The sequence below is a fragment of the Eleutherodactylus coqui genome, chromosome 2, assembly GCF_035609145.1.
Source record: "Eleutherodactylus coqui strain aEleCoq1 chromosome 2, aEleCoq1.hap1, whole genome shotgun sequence".
Taxonomy (NCBI): domain Eukaryota; kingdom Metazoa; phylum Chordata; class Amphibia; order Anura; family Eleutherodactylidae; genus Eleutherodactylus; species Eleutherodactylus coqui.
In genome coordinates this window covers 45,982,664-45,994,661 of record NC_089838.1, presented here as the reverse complement: position 1 = coordinate 45,994,661, position 11,998 = coordinate 45,982,664, and the positions used below count along the sequence as shown (strand labels likewise).

Genomic DNA, 11,998 nt, shown 5'->3' with positions numbered 1-11,998 from the left:
CCTCAGAATGTAACCACATGAGCTTTATTGTCCGGTGGGCGGAGGCAGCGGATATGTTTCGCGCTTCCTCCATCATCCTCATTACTACTTCACTGAAATTCTGAGAAAAAGCAAAGCGTTGATGAGAAGTGAAGAGTCGGTGGCATCCACCATGTGATCACCGCAGGATGTGGGGGCGGGGTAGAAGAGAGGATGTACAGGAACTCGCTGGAAGTGGTGCCACATCTACCACCCGAATAACGGCTCCGGCAGGTATCCCGCCTGCTCCATGGCACCGTCATCGCCTGCGGAGAAACAAGGGACAAGCCTGTGAACGCTATACGTGATCCGCGCCAGAGTACTTACGCGACAGCGCAGAGACGGCTGGGTTACGTGCGGCGGGTGATGCCTGTCGCATTAGTGACTTGACAGACGTGGACTACAATGGGGCCCTCGTGTTATGTTGTGCCGCCTGGCATGAGGGTAATCATATGACAGACGGCAGCGCTCGCTATACCTTCCTCCTGAGCTTTCTGAAGGGAGCTGAGGAACATGGCGGCCGCCTCAGAGATTGTGATGGGGTTGGTGTTCCGGCTCCGTGTTTCTGGAAAACATAGAATTATACATTCGATCTCATATCTGCCACAGATGGTGCCATATAATCACATGCAGAGGGCAACGGCAAAGAAGATAGACATGACCATCACACAAACCGCAGGTTGGGCGCGGACATTACCGAGCTGCAGCCGGTCGTACAGGTCCTTCCGCTGACTCTCATCCGAGATGAAACGGCGACCTTCTGCAGGACACACGGAGAGGGGAGCGTTAGATCACATAATATACCGCCATATACATGTGCCGCAGCGCCAGATCACATGTATATTGCACGCCTTCTTCATGCAAATATAGCTGCTGCAACGTCCACCTTAGAACACTACTTAGTACCACAACAACCCTGTATGGCTGTATGTGGGCACAGCGTGGCATTATATTGATACAGTATTGCAGTGGCACTGCGTGGAAGTGTATTGCCATCATCTGACACTGTATGATCAGGTATAACACTGCGCTCTGATGGCAACAGACAGCACTGGTACGCGGTGTGTGTGAAGGGGCCCGGGGGCCCCTGCTGTGTATCTTGGAAGTAGAAGTGTCACTCACGTGCCCCCTTTAAGTACAGCATCGCCTGCGGAGTCCAATTTCGTCTCTGAAAATGACTCTTGTCACATACAAAAGAGATATGGGAAAAGATTAGGAAGCTGCAGCAGTGGCAGAAGGCGGTGAGTGATGGACGCTGAGAGTCCTCCTACCTGCGGTAGCCCCCCGGAGCAGGGGATGACTGAGCTGCTCATCAGCAGGACCAGGGTGCAGGCGGCGAGAGGACCAGAGTCCTGGAAACATCACAGATGGGATTGATGAGCAAACCAGAGAAACCTCACAATGTATTACCCCCATCATCCCTGACCCCCCCCCCCAGAAGCTCACAATCTATCCCCCCCCCCACACACACACACACCCCTTCACACAGAATGTATCATTCCCATCATCCCTGACCCCAAGAGCTCACAATCTAATCTCATCACACACAGTGTTTCACTCTCATCATCCCTGACCCCAGAGATCACAATCTAATCTACCCATCACACACAATGCATCACTCTCATCATCCCTGACCCAAGGATTTTACGGTGTAATCCACCCATAACACACAAGGTATCACTCCCATCATCCCTGACCTCAAGAGCTCACAATCTAATCCACCTATCACACACAGTGTATCATTCCCATCATCCCTGACCCCCGGAGCTCACAATCTAATCCTGCATCCCACACAATGCATCACTCCCATCACTCCTGACCCTAGGAGCTCACAATTTAATCCCCCCCCATCACACACAATAAATCACTCCCCAGGATTTCACAGTGTAATCCACCCATAACACACACAGTATCATCCCTGACCCCAAGAGTTTACAATATAATCCTTCCCCCATCACACACAATGTATCACTCCTATCATCCCTGACCCAAGGAGCTCACAATCTACTCTCCCCATCACACACTCACACACAATGTATCATAACCCATTATCCCTGACCCCAAGAGCACACAATCTAATCTCCTCATCACACACAATGTTTCACTCTCCTCATCCCTGACCCAAGGAGGTTACAATCTAATCTTGCATCACATGCAGTGTATCACTCTCATCATCCCTGACCTCAAGAGCTCACAATCGAATCCCTCCATAACACAGGATATATCACTCTCATCATCCCTGACCCCAGGAACTCACAATCTAATCTACCCATCACATATAATGTATCACTCTCATTATCCCTGACCCCAGGATTTCACGGTGTAATCCCCCCATAACACACAAGGTATCACTCCCATCATCCCTGACCCCAGGAGCTCACAATCTAATCCTGCATCCCACGCAATGCATCACTCCCATCATTCCTGACCCAAGGAGCTTACAATCTAATCACCCCAAATCACACATAATGTATCAATCTCATCATCCCTGATCTCAAGAGCTCACAATCTAATCCCTCTATCACACACAATGTATCACTTCCATCATCCCTGACCCCAGGAACTCACGATCTACTCTCCCCATCCCACAATCGCACACAATGTATCATTCTCATCATCCCTTACCCCAAAAGCTCACAATCTAATCTCCTCATCACACACAATGTTTCACTCTCATCATCCCTGACCCAAGGAGTTTACAATCTAATCTTGCATCACACGCAGTGTATCACTCCCATCATCCCTGACCTCAAGAGCCCACAATCTAATCCTCCATCACACATAATGTCTTACTCTCATCATCCCTGACCTCAAGAGCTCACAATCTAATCCCTCCATAACACAGAATGTATCACTCTCATCATCCCTGACCCCCAGGAACTCACAATCTACTCTCCCCATCACACACAATGTATCATTGCCATCATGCCTGACCCCAAGCGCTCTTAATCTACCCTCCCCATCATACACAATGTATCACCCTTATCATCCCTGACCCCAGGAGCTGATAACTAATCTCCCCATCACACACAATGTATCACTCTCATCATCCCTGACCCCAGGAGCTCACAATCTCGTGCAATGAGCGGGTACAGCAGCACACAGGAGAAGCTCCCAAAAGGGTGGGGTGGATAAACTGCAAGCCACAGTGAGAGCCCGAACCACAAGACTCTAATAGCAATTTGAATGTAATTGAAATTGAGGAGCTCACAATCTAATTTCCCCATTACACACGATGTATCATTCCCTTCATCCCTGACCCCAGGAGCTCACAATCTAATCCCCCCCATCACACACAATGTATCATTCCCTTCATCCCTGACCCCAGGAGCTCACAATCTAATCCCCCCCCCCCCCATCACACACAATGTATCACTCTCATCATCCCTGACCTCAAGAGCTCGCAATCTAACCCCCCCTATCACACACGATGTATAATTCCCATCATCCCTGACCCCAATCTAATCTTGCATCACACACAATGCATCACTCATCATCCCTGACCCCAAGAGTTTACAATCTAATCTCCCCATCACTTATAATGTATCAACCCATCATCCCTGAACCCATGAACTCACAAACTACTCTCCCCATCACACATAAGGTATCATACCCATCATCCCTGACCCCAAGAGCTCACAATCTGATCCCCCCCCCCCATAAAACACGATGTATCACTCATCATCCCTGACCCCAAGAGCTCACAATCCAATCTACCAATCACATATAATGTATCATCCTATCATCCCTGACCACAAGAGCTCACAATCCACTCTCTCCATCACACACAATGTATCAGTCCCATCATCCCTAACCCAGGAGCTCACAATGTAATCCCGCATCCCACGCAATGCATCACTCCCATCATCCCTGATCCCAGGAGCTCACAATCTAATCCTGCATCCCACGCAATGCATCACTCACATTATCCCTGACCCCAGGAGCTCACAATCTAATCTCACAATGTGCTGCAGCAGAATTCTGTCATTTGCGCCTTTTTGATGCAAATCAGTTTAAACAGATTTAGTATTGACTTGCATTGTTTGATTTGCCTCTTGCTTCTGTTTTCCAAAGTGTCTAGAGAAGAAGGCGGGGTCTGAGCGGGGCAAGGGGGGGGGGGGTTTGTCTTAAAGACTTTTGTGAAATACAACTTTTCAAAAAGTCAGAAACTTCTGCGCAGTCTCAGTGCAGCAGGTGGGCGACTCTGCAACTACAGCCGTATTGAAAGATGCGATAAATGTATCCGCATTGTGAGACATTTCATGTATTAGTCGCATCTTTAAAACAGGCAAGAAAAGAAAAGTTGCCAGAAAGGTAGCATCATAAAGGTCACACCCTTATCCCTCGCCCCACTTCCCCTTGTAACTGAGCTCTTCCGTCCGGCTCCCGTCGTTCTCTCTGCGTCTTCACCGGGGCCTGATGTAATGTAATGGGACCATAAAGACACCAATAATAATGGCAGTCGGTGCAGTGAAATGCGCGTCCGTTCCGTAACTGCGGCGCTTCCTCTATATCTCCTGCTGTCACACTGCGTGCTGGGAAGCAGAAGACTAAAGGTCGCTGTCACTGCGCTTCCCGCGCAGGTGGAGCAGGTTACAGTCTGGACGACACTCACCTTCATGTTCGCCGGTAGTGCGGACGCTCGTTCTGGGTGACGCTAATTCTTGAGTTGGGGTTTTAAACGCTCTGTGGGCGGAGTTATAGGGTTGATCTTGTCAGAAGGGATGATGCACTGGATGCAGAAACGCAGCCTCCTTGGGGTTCGCATTGAGAGAAGTGATGGAGGGACGAGCGGGGGGAAACATACTGTGAAGAGATCAAACTCCTCATCACTCCAACCATCGTGTCAGCGCGGAGTATGGGGATCAATATCCACAGCTGGAAGCTAAAGGTGATGGCAGTAATGAGGGTCAAGATGTCACAGCTAATGAGAGGAAAGGCAGAAGATGCCACGAGATCCCCCAGTCCCTGCAACCCGGACACTGAAATCCATGGAGCTAATAAGTATTCCCACCCTCAAGGTGATCCGGGCTCTTATGATGAGAAGCCTGAAATCGGGATTAAAGCCATCAAATAAAAAACAGCCGATCTACGTTTGGGGAAATTATACAAAAAGAACAATGATAGGTCAGTATTCACACCCTCCACAACTTCCTTGCAGATCAGTCTTACTACAGCCTGCTATTTTACTTCATCAGCACACAGCCTCTTCCAGCTACTTCAAGCGACTGATGTCCGGTAACTCCAGTGATGGCGTGGAGATCTGATTTGCGCCGCGTACACACTTGATTTTTGCTTAAAGGTTCTTTGATTAAACGGGCTGCTGACGGGATATCAAAAGTCCTAGCACGTATCAGGATCAATTTCTATCACTGATAGAGATGGATGAAAAAAAGTAATCAAGACGAACTGCGCCATAAAATTTCAACATCCGATCGTTTAAAAGTGCAATGTTCTGTGCCAATTCATTTCTAACTGGCAGTCAGTTCTTGGAACAACTGATACAGAGCTCCAAATCCTCTGCATAGACATGAACACGTGATAACATCCTCTCTGCCTGCTGCCACCACTGTGGGGGGGGATATCTGTATACAGATATATATACAGCAACTACCATGGGGAGCTCACTACATACAGATATACAGAGCCAACACTAGGGGGAGCTCTCTGCATACAGATATAAACAGCCACAACTAGGAGGGCTCCATGTTTACAGATACAGACAAACATTACAAGGGACACCTCCCTGGAAAAAGATTCTATACACCGCCACCATTAGATGGTACGGAATGTATGCAGAGCGCAAGCTTCTGATTTTTAAAAAATTTCTGCATAGAATATTAAGATCCCTGCATCAAAAAGAGGAAAAAATAGCAAAATATAAAACAGTAACTGTACTGATAATGGAGATTAGTTCTAAATGAAAACTGTATTACAGTGCATGTAACTACTATAATACTGCTGTTATATACAAGAACTAGCTGATACACCCCACTTTGTCGAAATTACTTTGGTGCAGGTGTTTACCTGGAACATTTTCTGAATTTGTGATTACTTCAGAGGAGCCGAGGAATAAAATATGTATACACATAGAGGAGCGTTAGATTCTTCTCAGACTGCATATACCAATGTTCCTCTGCAGAATGTGCCACCCCTCCCACACTCCTCACTTTTTACCCCTAAATTTACCCCCAGGCTGGAGATTGCTACCCCTCTTAGCCTTAAAGGCTCCATCCCTTTCAGTATATGCACACAGAGATCAGTTATATTCTCTTCAGTATATACACACAGACGTCATTTAGATTCTCCTCAGTATATACACAGAGAGGATAGATAGATTCTCCTTAGTGTATACACAGAGAGGTGAACTAGATTCTCCTCAGTATATTCACATAGAGGTCAGTCAGTAATATTCTCCTCAGTATATATACATATATATGAGGTTGATTCTCCTCAATATATACACAGTGGTGAGTTCGTTTCTTTTCAGTATGTACACATAGAGGTGAGGTAGATTCTCCTCAGTATATCCACATAAAGGTGAGGTAGATTCTCCTCTGTATATGTACAGAGAAGTCAGTTCTATTCTCCTCAGTATATACACAGAGATCAGTTATATAACATAGTAACATAGTTCGTTAGGCTGAATGAAGACAATGTCCATCTAGTCCAGCCTGTCTATCCTGCTGTGTTGATCCAGAGGAAGGCAAAAAACCCCAAGGGCAGAAGCCAGATAGCCCTTTTGGGGAAAAAATTCCTTCCCGACTCCCTAATGGCAATCAGACTATTCCCTGGATCAACCCCTAATATTTCCTACCTGCCTGTATACCTGGATTAACAATTAACCTAAAGATTCATATCCTGTAATATCCTTCCGCTCCAGAAAGACATCAAGTCCCCTTTTAAACTCCTCTATGGATTTTGCCATCACCACATCCTCAGGCAGAGAGTTCCACAGTCTAACTGCTCTTACAGTAAATAATCCCTTTCTATGTTGGTGATTAAACCTACTTTCTTCTAATCGTAGAGGATGCCCTCTTGTTACCGTCGCGGTCCTGGGTGTAAACAGATCATGAGAGAGATCCTTGTATTGTCCCCTCATGTATTTATACATAGTTATTTGGTCACCCCTTGGCCGTCTTTTTTCTAGAGTAAATAGTCCCAATTTGGATAGCCTCTCTGCGTATTCCAGTCCCGTCATTCCATGTATCAGTTTAGTTGCTCTTCTTTGAATCCCCTCAAGCACTGTGACATCTTTCCTGAGCACCGGTGACCAGAACCGTATGCAGTATTCCATGTGAGGCCTGACAAGTGCCTTATATAGTGGGAGGATAATGTTCTCGTCCTTCGCCCCTATACCTCTTTTAATGCACCCCAAGACTTTATTTGCCTTTGCAGCAGCTGACTGGCATTGGTTACTCCAGTTTAGTCTACTATCCACTAATACCCTCAGGTCCTTTTCCATATCACTTTTTCCTAGCGGTACTCCATTAATTGAATATTGGTGGCATCCGTTTCTCCTGCCCATGTGCATAGTCTTACATTTTTCAACATTGAACTTCATTTGCCATTTTTCTGCCCAGCTTATCTCGGTCCGTTTGTAGCCGCACATTGTCCTCCGTTGCATTAATTATATTGTATAATTTTGTGTCATCTGCAAATATTGATATTTTGCTGTGCAGCCCCTCTATCAGGTCGTTGATAAATATGTTGAACAGAGTGGGGCCTAATACCGAACCCTGTGGCACCCCGCTAGCGACTGTGGTCCAATCAGAGTACGAACCATTTATTACCACCCTCTGCTTTCTATCATTGAGCCAATTTTTTACCCACTTACACACGTTTTCGCCCAGTCCGAGCTGCCTCATTTTGTATATTAGCCTATTATGTGGCACGGTGTCAAAGGCTTTAGAGAAGTCCAGATATACAAGATCAATAGATTCTCCCAGGTCCAGCTTAGAGCTTACTTCATCGTAGAAACTGATCAGATTTGTCTGACATGAGCGACCCTTCATGAATCCATGCTGGTGAGGAGTTATTCCCTTGTTCTCCTTGAGGTACTCATCGATGGCGTCTCTCAGAATCCCCTCGAAAATTTTTCCCGTTACTAAAGGAAGACTTACTGGCCTGTAGCTCCCTTTTTTGTAAATTGGAACCACGTTGGCAATGCGCCAATCCAATGGTACTACACCGGTCTTGATAGTGTCTAGAAATATTAGATATAGCGGCCTAGCTATCTCATCACTTAGTTCCCTTAGTATCTTTGGGTGTAATCCATCTGGGCCCGGCGATTTATCGATTTTAGTCTTCTTTAGTAGCTTCCGCACCTCCTCCTGCGTTACGTATGAGATATTTTGTGAGGGGTTCATTTTATTCCCCTGCATCTCGTGTAGCATTTCCTTTTCGTTTGTGAATACACTTGAGAAGAAATTGTTTAGTAGATTTGCCTTCCCTCCGTCATCTTCAAAGATCTCTCCTGCATTATTTTTTAAAGGGCCAGTGCTCTCCCTGCAAATCGTTGAAAAATAGCTTCGGGTTGTTTTTGCTCTCTTTGGCGATCAGTCTTTCCGCCTCCTCCTTGGAAGTTTTGATCTTATCTTTGCATATTTTGTTTTTTTTCCTGTACGATTTTAGCGCTTCTTCGCTGCCTTGTTGCTTTAGTAGTTTGAACGCTTTCTTTTTTTCATTTATTGCCTCCCTTACCGCCTTGTCGAGCCTCATTGGTTTCCTTTTAGTTGAGTTTCTTTTATTTTTAAAGGGAATGAACTGCTCACATGAGGGGATTAGGATCCTTTTAAACTTTTCCCATTTCTCCTCTGTACTGATATTTTTGAGGATGTTGTCCCAATTAATGTTACCGATAGTAGTTCTAAGCTGATCAAATTTTGCTTTACTAAAGTTTAGTTTCCTTGTCGCTCCCTGATAAGGCTTCCCATTGAATGACAGGGCTGGAAATTGATTATATTATGGTCACTGTTCCCCAAGTGCCCCTCAACCTGCACCCCCTTTATACGTTCCGGTTTGTTAGTTAGTACTAAGTCCAGAATGGCCCTCTCTCTTGTCGGTTCCTGCACAAGTTGGTTCAGGTAATTATCCTTAATTACGCTCAAGAACTTATCACCCCTGTGACATCTGCAGGTTTCGTTCTCCCATGTTATACCTGGGTAATTAAAGTCTCCCATGATAATTACTTCATTGCGGTTTGACACTTCTTCTATCTGCCTTAGTAGTAAGTTTTCAGTTTCTTCTGTTGCTTTTGGTGGTCTATAGAAGACCCCTATCAGGATTTTGTTATTTTTTTCCTCTCTGTATTTCTACCCACAGAGATTCCACCTGTTCTTCTCCTACCCCTATATCCTCCCGTAGTCTCGGCTTCAAGTTCGATTTGACATACATACATACCCCTCCCCCTTTCTAGTTTCTTCGGTCCCATCTAAAGAGATTGTACCCCTGCAAATTCACCGCCCAATTGCACTTATCATCCAGCCATGTTTCCGTAATTCCGACTATATCATAATTTTCATCAGTCATTCTCGCTTCAAGCTCACCCACTTTACCGACCAGACTTCTTGCATTCGGGGTCATACAATTTATATCGTTTTTTTTTGTTTTTTAAATTTGTTTTGTTGCTATTCGTACTTATGGCTGATCTGACAATTCTAACTGTACTAACCCCATCCCCAGCTCGACCTCCATTCCCCTTGCTTATACCTGGGTCGCTAGTTACACTGGCTACCCCACTATTTCTCATTTTACTCTCCCCCACAGTCCCTAGTTTAAACACTCCTCCAGCCTTCTAGCCATCTTATCCCCCAGCACAGCTGCACCCTCCCCATTAAGATGCAGCCCGTCCCTACGGTAGAGACTGTAGCCGACAGCAAAGTCAGCCTAGTTCTCCAGGAACCCAAATCCCTCCTTCTTACACCAACTCCGGAGCCACTTGTTTACCTCCCTAAGATCCTGCTGCCTTTCTAGTGTAGCTTTAGGTACAGGTAGTATTTACGAGAAAACTACCCTGGAGGTCCTCGCCCTGAGCTTGGACCCTAGGTCCCTGAAATCATTTTTGAGGGCCCTCCATTGACCTCTAACTTGTTCATTGGTGCCAACGTGCACCATGACCGCTGGATCCTCACCAGCCCCTCCCAGTAATCTGTCTATCAGATCTGCGATGTGCCGAACTCGAGCGCCAGGAAGACAACACACTGTTCGACGATCCCGGTCTTTATGGCAGATTGCCCTATCTATCCCCCTTATAATTGAGTCCCCCACCACTAGAACCTGTCTAGCCTGCCCTGCACTCCCCATCCCCGTCTCACCGGAGCAGTCATCCCCCTGGCGTTCAGAGGGCATGTCGTGCTGCAGCGGTGCTGGCTCTGTAATGGCATCGCCCTCATCTGTCAACGTTGCAGACATGTTGGGTTGTGCCAGTTCAGGACCAGCCTCCCTGGTTCTATTCCCTCTACGCCTCCTTCTATCCCGCCTCTACCCCAGCGAGTGTCTGCTCAGTGAGAAGCAAACTCCTTTCCATGTTGTCAATGGCTCTCAGTGTTGCCAGTTGCTCATTTAGATCCAGAATTTGGGCTTCTAAATGTGCGACGTGCACGCATCTTGCGCAACAGTATGCACCCTCGATCGGCTGATAGATGTAGATATAGATATAGTATAGTGTAACTCACTGACGGACCTGTGATGATGGTTGGAGTTGGTCAAAATATTAAAGAACCTGTGATCAAATCACCATCATGTGATCGGGGGCAGAGCTCAGAGTTCTGGTGCTTCAGCTGCTCGCTGAGGTGAAATCGTGGCTGGGATGAAGGACCTGTGATGATATCACCCTCACGTTATCAGGGGTGGAGCATGTAACTCACTCGATGAAGGTGATGTGATGACATCACCGTTGCGTGATCAGGGGCAGAGCATGTTGCTTACAGTCGTTAGTACTTTGATATATATAACTACTATAATACTGCCCTGTATGTACAAGAATATAACTACTATAATACTGCCCCCTATGTACAAGAATATAACTACTATAATACTTTTCCTATGAACAAGAATATAACTACTATAATACTACCCCTATGTACAAGACTATAACTAACTACTATAATACTGCATCTATGGAGAAGAATATAACTACTACAGTATAATACTGCCTCCTATGTACAAGAATATAACTACTATAATACTGCCCCCTATGTATAAGAATATAACTACTATAATACTGCTCCCTATGTACAAGAATATAACTACTATAATACTGCTCCTATGTACAAGAATATAACTACTATAATACTGCCCCTATGTACAAGAATATAACTACTATAATAATGCTCCCTATGTACAAGAATATAACTACTATAATACTACCCCCTATGTACAAGAATATAACTACTAGAATACTGCCTCCTATGTACAAGAATATAACCAGTATAATACTGTCCCCTATGTACAAGAATATAACTACTATAATACTACCCCCTATGTACAAGAATATAACTACTAGAATACTGCCTCCTATGTACAATAATATAACCAGTATAATACTGTCCCCTATGTACAAGAATATAACTACTATAATACTGTCCCCTATGTACAAGAATATAACTACTATAATACTGTCCCTACCTAAAAGAATATAACTACTATAATACTGCCTCCTATGTACAAGAATATAATTACTATAATACTGCCCCCTATTTACAAGAATGTAACTACTATAATACTGCCCCTATATACAAGACTATAACTACTATAATGCTGCCCCATATGTACAAGAATATAACTACTGTAATACTGCTCTTATGTACAAGAATATAACTACTATAATACCGCTTCAATGTACAAGAATATAGCTACTATAATACTGCCCCTATGTACAAGAATATAACTACTATAATACTGCCTCCTATGTACAAGAATATAACTACTATAATACTACCTACTATGTACAAGAATATAACTACTATAACACCGCCCC

The 11,998-nt window shown here is 45.0% G+C and overlaps 1 protein-coding gene across 4 annotated transcripts; it reads right to left on the bottom strand.

The window, feature by feature from the left end:
- Positions 1-17: 17 nt before the first annotated feature.
- On the bottom strand, positions 18-10,834 carry SPX (spexin hormone). Of its 4 annotated transcripts, none has more exons than XM_066589745.1 (6): positions 10,703-10,834; positions 1,290-1,370; positions 1,141-1,198; positions 716-778; positions 497-583; positions 18-284 (listed from the first exon to the last, which is right to left on the bottom strand). In XM_066589745.1, exons 2-6 carry the CDS (start codon positions 1,329-1,331, stop codon positions 226-228), a joined length of 309 nt encoding a protein of 102 aa, XP_066445842.1. In that variant the 5' UTR covers positions 1,332-1,370; positions 10,703-10,834; the 3' UTR covers positions 18-225. The 4 variants fall into 4 exon arrangements, with proteins under 4 accessions (XP_066445842.1, XP_066445843.1, XP_066445840.1 ...); XM_066589746.1 differs by having other exon boundaries at positions 10,695-10,812; XM_066589743.1 differs by lacking the exon at positions 10,703-10,834 and adding an exon at positions 10,335-10,372.
- Positions 10,835-11,998: the final 1,164 nt, after the last annotated feature.